This window comes from Podarcis raffonei, chromosome 14 (assembly GCF_027172205.1).
Source record: "Podarcis raffonei isolate rPodRaf1 chromosome 14, rPodRaf1.pri, whole genome shotgun sequence".
Classification (NCBI taxonomy): domain Eukaryota; kingdom Metazoa; phylum Chordata; class Lepidosauria; order Squamata; family Lacertidae; genus Podarcis; species Podarcis raffonei.
Genome location: NC_070615.1, coordinates 40,046,512 through 40,060,652, shown reverse-complemented (window position 1 = coordinate 40,060,652; position 14,141 = coordinate 40,046,512). Strand labels below are relative to the sequence as shown.

The window sequence follows — 14,141 nt, the reverse complement described above, 5'->3', positions numbered from 1 at the left end:
TGTTCATAGGCCTAGAGGTTCAGAACAAGGGTCTCTTTTGTATTGATTTTGGGGGATTACATGAACCAGCAGGGAGCAGGCCTTGATATTTGACTCTGGCCCAGATGAGCCCTTATTACCGTAGTAATGCCAGATTTTCTTTTATTAATAGGTTCTGAAGATGAGAAAGCGCAATTTATAGGGAATAATATATATCTTTTTGTCTTCCTTTCAGCCTGGCTATCTGTCACCACTGTGTTCTTGGGTATCGTCGCTTTTCCTTTTACAGCTAAGTATGAAGCATCCATTTAATCTGCTCTTGTTCTTAGTCAGTCTCAGATGTTCCACCTTTGCACAGACAACGAGGCTGGTGAACGGTAAGGAGACAAATGTCCTGTTTTAACGAGATACTTTTTGCTGTTGTGATTGAACCTGGCAATTGAACCTTGGACCTTCTGCACAGAAAGCATGTGCTCTACTGCTAAGCTAAAGCCATTTCCCCATTTTTATTCTATTTCACTAGCTACAGTATGGTGTTCAGACTGCCACCCAAATGCCACCTGTGAGGAGAATGGAGATCTCCGCCAATGCATCTGTCAAGATGGGTTCACTGGAGACGGGGCCACTTGCTCTGACGTGGACGAGTGTTCCAGCCGTGGTCTAAATCATTGCCATTCCTTAGCAACCTGTATTAACGCCCACGGCAACTATTCCTGCTCCTGCCCCGAGGGTTACAGTGGAGATGGCTTCCATTGCAAACCTGCTGGCTTTGCTGAAGAATGTGTGGGACTCAACGGATCCCGTTCCTGCTCCGATCCGTGTTCGAGTCACACGGTTCTAGATCAACCCTGGCGAAGCACCTCCTACGGGGATGGAAGTAACTGTGACAGAGATAAAAAAGGGTGGTATCGATTTGTAGGCAGTGGAGGAGAGCGCATGCCAGAATCTTGCGTGCCGATCAATAGGTGTAACACTGATGCACCCATGTGGCTAAATGGATTGCACCCGACCCGTAATGATGAAATAGTAACCCGTACCGCCTGCGCCCACTGGAGTGGTAACTGTTGTCACTGGTCTATCCCTGTACAGATTAAAGCTTGCGTAGGTGGTTATTACGTCTACCAGTTTCAAGGGACACCAGCTTGTTCCTTGACTTATTGCACAGGTATGTTGCTTGGAATTGTTTTGGAGAAAAGTTTTGCATTGGGAAAAGAGCGATCTATTTTTTAATTTATTGCATTTGCATTACCTGTGAATCACGATCCACTTTGTGTTTCATCAATGCAATCTTCCAGATCCTGCGTACGTAGGGAGCCCATGCCATGGATGCAATGCAGAAGAAGAGTGCAAGCTGATCAATGGGAAATGGGGCTGCGCCTGCAGTTCTGGTAGGTGCATTGAGGGTGTCACGGCTGGGAAGGACCAAGACGAAAGAGCATTGGAGCGAGAAAGGAGGAATGATTGATACCACCCTAGGACAGTTGTGACATCGCCCACTGGCATGCAAAGGCTCATTTACAGTGAGGGGGGAAAGTATTTGATCCCCTGCTAAATTTGCCCATCTGACGAAGAAATGACCAGTCCATAATTTTAATGGTAGGTATATTGTAGCTGTGAGAGACAGAATAACAACAGGAAAACCCCCCAGAAACCCAGAAGACCTAAGTCACAGATTGATGTGCATTATAATGAGTGAAATAAGTATTTGACCCCTTTCCAAAAGATGACTTAGTACTTGGTGGCAAAACCCTTGTTGGCAATTGCAGAGGTCAGACGTTTCTTGTAGGTGGCCACCAGGTTTGCACACATCTCAGGAGGTATTTTGTCCCACTCCTCTTTGCAGATCCTCTCCAAGTCAGTAAGATTTTGAGGCTGATGTGAAGCTACTCGAACCTTCAGCTCCCTCCACAGATTTTCGATGGGATTAAGGTCTGGAGACTGGCTAGGCCACTCCAGGACCTTAATGTGCTTCTTCTTGAGCCACTCGTTTGTTGCCTTGGCCGTGTGTTTTGGGTCATTGATTGCTTCTGTCGACAGGTGTCTTTTGTACAGGTACTGTAACGAGCTGGGATTACAGGTAAGACCGCTCCCTTACAGCAGGTGCTTCTAATCTCAGCTCATTACATACAGTGAAGATACCAGGTAGCCTGACATCTGGCTGGTTGATAGGGGATCAAATACTTATTTCACTCATTATAAATTATGGATCGGTCATTTCTTCGTCAGAGGGCAAATGGGCAAATTTAGCAGGGGATCAAATACTTTCCCCCCTCACTATATACAGATCAGGGGTACCAAACGTTATCTATTATTCTTAGAATTTATTAAATCTGTATACCGCTCTTCACCCGAAGATCACAGGGTGGTTCACAACATAAAGATACAAAATGAGAACACAAAATACATAATAAAACAAAAACAAATCAATAACTCCCTCCCCCCCACACACATTTAAAAGGCTATAGCATGTGTTGTAAATAAAAATATGCCCTTTTCCCTTATGGGTTATCCAAGAGCCCATATAGAGTCCTTACATAGTGTAATGGTTATGGGGTTGCTCGTGCGTAAGTTGCCACCACTCCTGGCTAGGTGGCCTGGTTAAACCTTTCCTGGCTGGACAGCCCCTCACTTCGTGGCTGTTCAGTCGCTGGCAGAATCCGACAGTGGGCGTTTCTTCAACCTTTTCCAACATAAAAGTTGTTTGACGCCCAGTCTCCTCCTACTCTCCCTGCGCGGAAGTCTCCTGCGCAGGGTGGGCGTGGGTAGCGGAGGACCTGTGCTCTCTCCGCTGGTGTCCAGTGAAGAGTCTCTGAGCCTGCTCTCCGCTTCCCCCATTGGCCCCCCTCCATCCCTGGTGTCGTGCTGATTTTCTTCCCCAACAGGAGACCTGCCTCTCTCCCTACTTGGCCCCTCTCTAGCATCGTCGTGGAGCCCCTCCTCCTCCTCTCGTTCCGATGGCAGTTCCCTGACACATAGGTTCCCTATTGGTAGGAGAAAATAGCAGAGGCCAACCAGAGAATATTGAGAAGCAAAACAGCTAGTAAGCTCGATCTTTATTGATCTGTTGCAACAGGGTGCTCCCCTCACTCGCAGAAAAGGAGGAGGACCCACAAAAATGCTGTGCAAGGGCTTATAAAGACTTTTGAAATTCCCATCCTGTAGATCAAGACCACCCCCAGAAACATTATACATACATCACAGAAGGGGTGTAACCTAAGACCACCCCTCAGATACATCACAGAAAAGGCGGTCTAAAACAGAACATTTGCATGTTGTTTTTTCTCCTGTCGCTTGTTTATTTCCTGTCTGGCAGGTTACTTGATTGGATTGCCTGAGGAGCCTGGCCAGTCTTTTGTAATGATAAGGCTCACATCCTTATTCAAACACAGACATACCTTTAAGACAGGATTTGTGAAGGAAAAGACAATGGGGAGGCTTTTCCATTTTGACCTTGCAGAGAAAACATTTGGTCAGTTTAGGAATCAAAATGGTTCCAGGTTGGCCTTCCTGTGCTGATCTATGTATGTGCGGTTATGAACATTACCATATATCTAAGACCATAAAATTCCTATCACGTTATCCCCCCACATGTTCAATCAGCCAAAGGCCTGGTTATAAAGAAATGTTTTTGCCTGGCAACTAAAGGTATGCAAAGAAGGCGTCAGGCAAGCATCTCGGATGCCATCTAGATGTTGTGGACTACAATGTCCATTATCCCTAGCCGGCATGGCCAATAGCCAGGGATGATAGGGGAGGTAATCCAAACATTTGAAGAACATCGCAGTGGCTGCCCCAAATCCAGGTTTTCCATCTTTTAAACCAAGGGTGGGAAACATATTACTATCCAAATGTTGTTAGACTACAGTTCCCATCTTCCCTGACTATTGGCCATGCTGCCTGGAGATGATGGGAGTTGAAGTCCAATCTAACAGCATCTGGGAGGCTGCAGGTTTCCCATCCCTGTTTTAATTGAAAATTCAAATGGCACATGCAAACGAGCCATCGCAGATTAATCCCCAGAGGCAGAAATTTCATAATATTGTTGGGAGTAAAGCAACTTGCAATTGTAAAGCATCAAAGCTACCTGAACAAGTGGGGAGTGATAGGCAACCTTTTCTTCCCTCACAGAGTCCTTCTTAAATAACTACCTGTAGATTATTTATTTTCTTAGGCTTTTCTTCCTTCCTCCTCAATCTCCAGTTAGTATTAGACCTCCCTTCATTTAGTTAACCTCATGACACCCAGGATGGCTTGTGCTCAGAACGGCTTTATTTGCCAGGAGTAATAAACTGTCCGTTGCTTGAGTCTTTTGACAGTCAGTCTTATCAGACTATTTCTTTATGCAACTCTGCTTCAGCAAACTCCCACAATTTCTTGATGTCAATCAAAGCACCACTGTTTTCAAAGGAGACACTGCAAGTGGTTTATCAGCTAGCCAGAATGAACTCTGAGCCCCGCAGAATTATAACACTTACAGTTTACTGTAAAAACAAAAAAACCCTCTGTATTTGCTGTGCTACTTGTTCCACACACAGCACTCCTGCAGCTAGGAATGTAAAATAATAATTACAACAGATTGTTGGTTCAATATATGAACTGCTTGGAGGTTTTGAAATGGGGGAAATAATCTAGCAGTAAAAGAATGTACTGAGTAAATATTAACAGCTGCTGCCACTACAACTACTATTTGTTCTTGTTCTTAAGATGCTTCGAACTTGGAGCCACAACTGGAGTGTGGTGCAAATGAAATCAAGGTCTCCATGGCAAAGTGCATCCTCAATAGCTTCCAGAATTTAACAATGCATCTGAGAGATAACCGATGTGCTGGTTTTGTAGAGCAGGGGAACAGAACAGTGGTCTCTGTGGTGACACCCACCCAAGCTGGCCAGTGCGGAACACTATTGACGGTAGGTTCTCTATTCAGTGGAAAAGCCTCACCAGGAAGGATTTTCTGGATCCTTTCCTGGAGATGGTTCTCATATCTGCAAATACTTAAGGCAGGAGATGATTGGCTACATTGTATCATCATGAAGTCAATTTAGAGCAGGCTTCCTCAACCTCAGGCCTCCAGATGCTTTGAGACTACAATTCCCATCATCCCTGACCACTGGTCCTGCTAGCTGGGGATCATGGGAGTTCTAGGCCAAAAACATTTGGAGGGCCGAGGTTGAGGAAGCCTGATTCAGAGTGAAGGCAAGTTGGAGCTCACTCTGCAGTGGCTTTGTCACATAATCATGTAGTGAATTCACATTGTAACAATAGCACGGCATCACCATTCTGGTTACAGGACCCCTGATTGGCTATAGGTTGTGAGCCCCACAGTGCTCTTGGGATCAGTTGTAGATTGGCAGGCTCTGTTGCAGAAGGAAGAAGAAATGGGCCAGACTGAAACTAGGTCAGATGAAGTGGGCTTTCCCCTTTACACCTTGACTTCAGCCACTTCCTAAGCAGCAGCAGGGACACTGGTCTCCCCCTCCCTTGACCTGCTTGTGGAGCCTCAGTGGAAGTTGGGGAGGGCTCTGGGCACAAGGGGAGGTGGAAGAGGAGTCAGCAGTGACTGAACAGGAGCTTAAGCAGGAGGGTGCAGTCTTGTCTCCCAGAACCAGGCACCTTAGCAGATGGGAGCAGAAAAACCTACCCATATCCAACCCTGACATTCCCACAAGGCAAGCAAGTCTGGTGAGGGAGCATGGCGTGTCTTGTCTTTAGAAGCTTGGCGTGCATAGCAACTTGTTGGGACATCTTGGTTGCTTCCATCCAGCTCTGAACTCCTTGCCCTGCTCTTCTTAGCCCCTGTACTTTCCTGAGTCTTGTGTCTGCTGCTGAGCCTGTACTTGCTCAAATAAAGAACTCCTTCTTACTTCAAATGAAGTAAGTGTGTTTTGGGGAGGGAGCCAAGACACAAGACTCTTGTGGTCAGGAGGGAGATACTTTTAAAAGCAATGGTGCCAAAGCAGCCACAGGAGACAAAGAGGGAGCATCTATAAAACTGGGGAGTAAGGGGGCTAAGAGAGCCATTTCTGTTTCCTCGAAAGCAGATTCCCTCTCACTTTCACATTAGAAATGTGCACTTGGAAATAATAGCCAGGGACACATGTAACTGTGCTGAAGTCAGTAGACGAGCCGCTTTAATTCTTTTTATTTCCCCTTTCAGAAAAATGAAACCCATGCCACATATAGCAACACACTCTATCTGGCTGATGGGACTGTCATTAGAGAGAACGAAATCAAAATTAATTTCCAGTGCTCCTACCCGTTGGATATGGAAACCAGCCTTAGAACGGCCATCCAGCCCATTGTCAGGTATGGCATTACTTATTAAGAGGAAAGCTGTTCATCTTGCCTAATGATACTTTCATTTCTATTTAGGGTTCCAACCACTGGGAAATAATGTGAGGGAGCAGATCCTGTAAAGCAGAGGGTGTGAAACCTTCTTCAGCTCAAGGTCCACATTCACTTCTGGGCAACCTTCCAGGGGCCACATGCCAGTGGCAGGCAAGGGCCAGTGGCAAACTTGGACAGAGCAATGAATGTAAATTTTACCTTTGAAATGTAAGCTAGTTCAGTGGTGGCTGATTCCCGTCAAGACTGGCAGAGCAGAATGCAGAGAGCCCAGAGAACAGGCAGAGCCTGAGGCAATTGCAGACAGAGTGAACTAATTGTAGTTTTGTTTCCATCCTCCTCCCTGCTATGTTCTGCAAGGGCATCACTGTCAAGGCGGGAGCTGGGTAAAAAAAGGTAAAAGGTAAAAGCCCCCTGGGTGGTTAAGTCCAGTCAAAGGTGACTATGGGGTTGCGGTGCTCATCTCGCTTTCAGGCTGAGGGAGCCGGTGTTTGTCCACAGTTTTCTGGGTCATGTGGCCAACATGACTAAACCGCTTCTCGTGCAACGGAACACCATAATGGAAACCAGAGTGCATGGAAAGGCCGTTCACCTTCCCACCGCAGCGGTACCTATTTATCTACTTGCAGTGGCATGCTTTCGAACTGCTAGGTTGGCAGGAGCTGGGTCAGATCAATGGGAGCTCACCCTGTTGTGTGGATTTGAACCACCAACCTTCTGAACGGCAAGCCCAAGAGGCTCAGTGGTTTAGACCATTGAATACTCACAAGGCATCCATGAAGCTAACTTTTATTCAAAGAAACAGAGCAGTTCAGACCTAGTGAGCACAGCATCACTTCCCAGTAGGTCTTGCCCCAATGAGGCAGTTGCGAGGACTGAAGGTTGCTGCTTTCCCACAGCTCTTCAAGTTTCCTCCTCCCCTGAGTCCTTCCCCAGCAACCCGAGACTTATTTGCCTTGTCTGTCTCTGCTCCATCCTCTTCATACGTCTTCTGGTTCTCCACAGTGGGAGGTAGCAATGCTTCTGAGTACTAGCTACTGGAAGCATAGTGCTGCAACCCTGTGTGGGTTTCCCTCAGACATCTGGCTGGCCACTGTGAGAACAGGATACTGGACTAGATGGGCCAACAGCATCTTCTTATGCTCATAATCCCCACATCTGAATACACTCTTACTTCCTTTTTTTCACCTTCCAGTTCAACCAACATCAGCATTGAAGGAGCAGGTCAGTTTATAATTAAGATGGCTCTCTACAGAGACCAAAACTACACCTCACCCTATGAGGGAGCAATGGCCGTGTTGCCAACTCAGACCTGGCTCTACGTTGGTGTCATGGTCACCAGTGGGGATGTGAGCAACTTTGTCTTGCTGATGGACAATTGCTTTGCAACACCCACAGAAGACACCGCTGACCCTCTGAAATATTTCATCATTCAAAACAGGTACAGTAAGGGGTGTGTGTGGATTTGATCAAGGGACTGTCCTTTTCCATTCATGGTTTCAGGATCGGGTTCCGGGGTGTGTGAAATCAAGTCTAGAGTGGAAGCAGCATCCGGATTGGGATCAGGGATACAAGGGCAGTCTGCAACCTAGCTGAAAATATGTGGCTGGTTAGTGCCTGTCTAGGAAGCTCCAGAATGCTCTTGCAAATTCAATGGAAGAAAAGTGATGCACGAAAATTAATTTTAAGAAGCAAGACTAGGAAGATACTGGGGAAAGAGGCAATGGGATATGCCCACTGTGTCTAATTTCCCCCTCTGCATCAAACAGAATTCCTGCTGTCTCTGTGTTATGGGGTTATTGGAAACATCTGGCGAGCCATTTTGGAGACAGATGCTGGACACATTCCCTTCTGGGCAGCCTTCTGGGGCCCCCTGGGTGGGACAAAAGTGGGTGGAGCAACAGATGCAAATTTTATCTTTGTGCATTGAGCTAGTGTTTACACACATGCACCTCATCCCTCTCTATGCTCCACCTGGGCATTATCAAGAGTTATGATTGGCGTTCAGGGACACAGTCCAGCCAGGCAAAACACTCAAGGAGGGTGTGAAGCAGGGCTGGTAAGGAGGTGTGGCCAGTGAAGAGGGGGTGTGGCTAGGGAGAGTTCTGAGGGGCAGAAGGAGAGGCCTGATGGGCTACATGCCGTCTCCCGGCCTAAGGTTCCCCACCCCTGTTCTAGATGGACTGGTGGGGCTCATCTTACGTAACGTTCTTGCTGGTTTTGCAGCTGCCCAAACAGACGGGATGCCAGTATAACAGTCCCAGAAAATGGAGTCTCGTCTCAAGGACGGTTTTCCCTCCAAGTGTTCAAGTTCGTTGGGAATCATAACCTCGTTTATCTCCACTGCGAAGTTCGCCTCTGCGACCCTAGTGCTGGACTATGCAGACCGGTGAGCCTGATGCACTTCAGTATAAATTGTAGCTTAGTGGGTTCAAATGTACTCTGATACTAATGGATGGTCCATTTCATCCCTTCCTGAGAAACCAAATCACATTTTTCTCCTGTAGCACTGCGCAGGAATTGAAAGTCGCCAGGCGGCTGCTGCTATCGCAAAGGGCTATTTGTTGGATGTGGGTCCCATTGCCCGCCAAGGTAAAGACATGCTTGTGTGTGTGTGTGTGTATTTCAAATACAATAACAAGGGCAAAAGTGCTGAACCTGTATCTAGGCTGGAGATTTCAGCTTGTAGGTGAATCACTGGATGTTTCTCCTTACAAGGAAAGTCCCTGCACGGAAGAAAGGAACATATCGGGGAGAATGCTAGGTTCATGCATAGGAATGTGCAGCACATTTCATTAGGGGGTGCACCCAAGGATTTTTTAAAATGCATTTGTTTGTTTCAATGAAGGAAGAAGGGGGCGGGATGACAAAAAGCTAACCAAAACAACCAAACAGAAGATTTTTCCTTCAGAGAAATAGACCCATGCCAAGCTGACCAGAGACAGGGCAGATCTGGATGACCAAGGGCAGGATAGTTCCTCCTCCTCCTCCTTGCTTGTGTGCCACAGAAGCAGCCCCTCACCTTCACAGATCTTGCTGCACAAAAGGTGGCAAGCAGAACTCAGATGGAGGCAGAGACATGAGACAGAGACAGCTGCAGGTGCAGGTGCAGGCAGAAGAAAAAGTCTGGAGTGGATTGGCAGCTTCTTCCTGGGCTATACTTCTGCCAATCCATTCCAGCCTTTTTCTTCTGCCTGCATTTCTTTCTGTCTGCTTCCATTGATCCCCAGTTTTTTAAACACTGGGTTTGCTTGAGTATACCAGGGACTCTCATTACACATGGCTATGGGCTGGTGTCTGTTGTTGTTGTTTAGTCGTTTAGTCGTGTCCAACTCTTCTTGACCCCATGGACCAGAGCGCGCCAGGCACTCCTGTCTTCCACTGCCTCCCGCAGTTTGGTCAAACTCATGCTGGTAGCTTCGAGAACACTGTCCAACCATCTCGTCCTCTGTCGTCCCCTTCTCCTTGTGCCCTCAATCTTTCCCAACATCAGGGTATTTTCCAGGGAGTCTTCTCATGAGGTGGTCAATGTATTGGAGCCTCAGCTTCAGGATCTGTCCTTCCAGTGAGCACTCAGGGCTGATTTCCTTCAGAATGGAGAGGTTTTATCTTCTTGCAGTCCATGGGACTCTCAAGAGTCTCCTCCAGCACCATAATTCAAAAGCATCAATTCTTTGGCGATCAGCCTTCTTGATGGTCCAGCTCTCATTTCCATACATCACTACTGGGAACACCATAGCTTTAACTAGTCTACCCCTCCCTAAAAGAGAAGGAAAGCAATCTTAAATGGAGGGAGTAACCCACAAACAGCCCAGTGGAACTAAGGATGCTCAATAGATGTGGAATGCTGAGTGAATGATGGAAGAAATTAGAGTGAGGGAATAGAATAGATTAGCTGGAATGCTGAATAGCAGCACTTCACTGGTCCTGTTATAGTTTCATTTTTCATGACACCTGTCCTCCAATAAGTTCAGGGCAGCATTCAAGATCCTCTCTCTTTATTCTCACAACAACCCTGTGAGGTTGGTTAGGTTAAGAGAACGAAAGAGAGACAACGGCCAGTATCACACTGGAAATTTTGCAGCTGCTCCAGTCCAGCTCCCACTGAAACCGACCTACATTACTCAACTTGCCATCTGCTGTGACTGCAACAAACATAATTATGTCATTAACACTGACACATTTCAGTGGAACAATGCAGAAAACAATGTAATCATTTCCCCCATAAATGTATTAAAATTTTGTAAAATATACAAACAAAATATAAAACAAACATAGTACGCTAACCAAAACAGAACTTAAACTGGGTGTCTGTCCATAAACTCCAGCATTATAATGGGAACAAAATTGATGATAATTTCACACATTCAAAATAAAAATTAACAGCGCTTTGTAAGCCTCATGCATGGGAATAATATCCAACCATATAGATTTTTTAGAGGGGAGGCGGAAGAATCTGACCTTGTTGTTGGATCACACAATTTACAAGAAGGTACTATGTACCATCAAATGAACTTTTCCAAATGTTGGTGTTTCTCCTCCATTAACTTTTCTGCTACAGCTAACCCCCAAATTCTGGTCTGCCAGCCTTTGAAAGAAAAGTCTGTATGGTTTATCAAATGATGTGCAATTTCTAAAGGCAATTACTTATGTAATGTTCACAGCCAAACAAAAGAAAGAAAGGCACTGATACCACTCATTTTTGCTGGCATGATTTCTGTCCCTGACCTCGGCAAACACTTGAATTGTGGCAATTTCCATTCCAATTTCCATTTTGCAAGGAATTCTCCAACATCCCCATTCACAGCTAAGCAGAAAAAGAATCTCTATCTGCCAGTTTACAGTCCAACACTCCACCCGATGCCACCACACTGGTGAGCCCAGGAGCCTCGCTTACCCTGCTGTCAAATAGGTCCCTCCTGCGGCTTCAGTAAGCAGAATTTTTTAGTATGCAGCATGCATTGCTGCACTGCTTTCTTTCTATTACTTTTAGTGGTAAAAACCAGAAAGGTCTAGTTAATAACCCAGTGTGGCAGGAACAATGGAAAGGATGATAGCAGAGAGGGATAATTTCACCAGGCAAACAAAAGGAAGGGAACTGCATTCGGGTCTGTCTTATGGACAGAAACAAATGGCTCCATAAAATGGGTGTTTGTACAAAATGTACAGTGATCCTTACTAACTGTTTTGTTTTACTTATTTACTTGTTTTTATCCTGTGAACTGCCCTTACAACTTACGATGAAGGGCGGTATAGAAATCTAATAAAAAATAAAATAAAATACCCTTTTCTGCCACCTGGTACAGGTTTTGAACATCTTGCTGGGGCTGCTGCACCTCAAGGTAAGCTCATTTTTTGTTACCTGAAGGGTGGGTGGGTTCCCACTAAATAAATAAAAAAAGCAAACTTGAAATTATTATTTGGATGCATTGTCCTGGCTTTAAAAAATCCCATGTAAGGGTAGGCATGCATAATGATAACTTGGACATTTCTCAAATGCAATAGATATGTTTTGCCGTCTGTGTCTTACAAATGAAACACGAGCAGATTTGGTACCAGACCCAAATTGTGTTTTATATAAGACTCATTGGTCCATAAGGTCATGTATCTTACGAGGGAAAGGGGAATTTAAACTAGATGATCTTTTGGATCCCTTCCAACTCTACAGTTCTACGATTCTATGAAACAAATCTCTGAAATCATTTTCACCTGCAAACTTTGAATATGAGAGTATTCTTCCTCATCAGGTTTACAAGGAGCGTGGGTGACCGTGCTGATGTCTGCTGTTCTGGTCTTCTCCATCCATCCATTTGCTTAACAGCCAACGAGAGAAAACCTTGCTGAAGCAGCTGTAAGCTGATGAAGAATTCAGTCGAACAGAGAGAGGAAAACGTAATGGGCTACCTGCGTGCTGATTTTCTTTTACTGTGGTGGAGGGGATGGAAATCTAGATCAATTTAATGTGCTCTTCTTAAATGAATTTATTACAAGAGTGGTCCAGTCTTTCTCCTGCTCTCCTTCCTAGTCAATCCAAGGCCACAGATGATGCTCTCCATGAATGTGCTTCTGAGACGCAACCCCATTATTTAAACTTTGGAACATCTTATTTGTGCTTACTGCTGCATGTAGCTCACTCCACTAATTGAATGCACCGTTGGGGTCCAAGATGTGTGTACGTAGAAACTAGCCTACTGTACAACACTAGCCCAATGTCACATCAGCCATGACCATCGCTGGCAAGTGGCTCCCAGAAGTTTGCAGGGTGGCCCATGAAGTTAAAAAAAAAAAGGTTCCGTGCTCCTGCCCTGGAACAATGTTGTCATTGTGGGAATTAAAACAGTGCCTTATTAGATCCCAGACTTAACTGCCTAATACAGTGGTACCTCAGGTTACATACGCTTCAGGTTACATATGCTTCAGGTTACAGACTCCGCTAACCCAGAAATAGTACCTCGGGTTAAGAACTATGCTTCAGGATGAGAACAGAAATAGTGCTCCAGCGGTGCAGCGGCAGCTGGAGGCCCCATTATCTAAAGTGGTGCTTCAGGTTAAGAACAGTTTCAGGTTAAAAACGGACCTCCGGAACAACTTAAGTACTTAACCTGAGGTACCATTGTACAGGAGACTCAGTATAAGTGTTTGTGTAACTTTGGGCCCCACCAAGGCACTGGGACCCCAGCAACTGCCTGTGGATGCCTCACTCTGGTGCCAGACCTCCTTCCTTCTCACATTGTCTGTTCATGGGAGAAGACTACTTTCAGCGTATATCTCCAGTGCTCAACCACTTGCACTAGTTTCCCTTACACTAACAGGCTGGGGTCAAGGCAGTGGCGCAGCAAGGGGAGGGCACAGGGGTAGTTGCCCTGGGTGCAAAATTGTTAGGGGCGCAAAATTCCAACACCCAGTGCTGCCTCAATACAGCTGTGCATTTCCATCACTGGGCTCCATTGAAAACAACTACATGCAAAACAGGAAGTGACCTCTCCAGACAACAGAACGACCCTTCTTTTCTTATCTCTGTGGCTGCGATCTCCTGGGTGATGCAGATGCTATTAGGCAGTTGAATGTGCATGCATACTCCCTCACACCCACCCCCTCGCATAGCCCCGGGCACGAACAACCCACGCTATGCCACTGGTTCCAAGGTCCAGGATGCCTGAAGACTGAGGTCTTTGTGGGGAGTCACTGTTAGTGATTCCCCACGGCTCTGATGAATGGCTCGTAACTATCAGATCTGTGCATTCAGTATTGAGGGCCCTGTTTTATAGAACTCCCTTCTAGCAGAGGGCAAGACAAGTCCTTCCTACCTGTTGAACTTCCACCACCTACTGAATACTTTAAAAAATCTTTTGCATGTATTTAAACTGAATTCTGATGTTATCGTTTTAACCCATTTTAATTTTCATTGTGTTCTTCATACATCAGTTAGAGACAACTGCCGTTAAATGGTATACAGACTGTCTAAATAAATATTTACAGAAATAAAAATTACTTTCCCCACAACATGCATATCGAGTCCGATTTTGGTGGTTACAGGGGGCTGAATTCATTGTGCAGAGGCAGAAATATTGCCAGGAATTATATGTAAATAGCTTTAGGTGACTCAGGTCCATAGTTAAAGATATTAACTGCTGATTAAGCATCATCAAGACTGCTGGTTCATCTTTCTCAGGCAAAGAACTCTCCAGGCATCTCAGCTGAGCTCCCCCTGGTTAACTGTTATACTGGCATTCTGTAAGCATTAGATGAATATTAATGAAGCTTCTTTTTTTAAAAAAAAAAAGACTTCATTGAGATGCAGGTGGTCCTTGAATATCTTC

At 45.6% G+C, this 14,141-nt stretch overlaps 1 protein-coding gene across 1 annotated transcript; it reads left to right on the top strand.

Annotated features, from left to right (window-relative positions):
• The first annotated feature begins 219 nt into the window (after positions 1–219).
• Positions 220–12,816, top strand: UMOD (uromodulin). The gene is made up of 10 exons (XM_053366119.1): positions 220–356; positions 503–1,144; positions 1,275–1,367; positions 4,684–4,886; positions 6,134–6,282; positions 7,517–7,762; positions 8,548–8,710; positions 8,829–8,913; positions 11,628–11,663; positions 12,069–12,816. The coding sequence occupies exons 1-10, from the start codon at positions 275–277 to the stop codon at positions 12,137–12,139; spliced, it is 1,770 nt and encodes a 589-aa protein (XP_053222094.1). The 5' UTR covers positions 220–274; the 3' UTR covers positions 12,140–12,816.
• Positions 12,817–14,141: the final 1,325 nt, after the last annotated feature.

Excerpts from the sequence above, each read along its gene's own strand:
- UMOD (XM_053366119.1), top strand. The coding sequence starts at position 275 with ATGAAGCATCCATTTAATCTGCTCTTGTTCTTAGTCAGTCTCAGATGT. Across the intron at positions 7,763-8,547 it reads TATTTCATCATTCAAAACAG|CTGCCCAAACAGACGGGATG; the intron begins GTACAGTAAGGG and ends CTGGTTTTGCAG. Across the intron at positions 8,914-11,627 it reads GGGTCCCATTGCCCGCCAAG|GTTTTGAACATCTTGCTGGG; the intron begins GTAAAGACATGC and ends CACCTGGTACAG.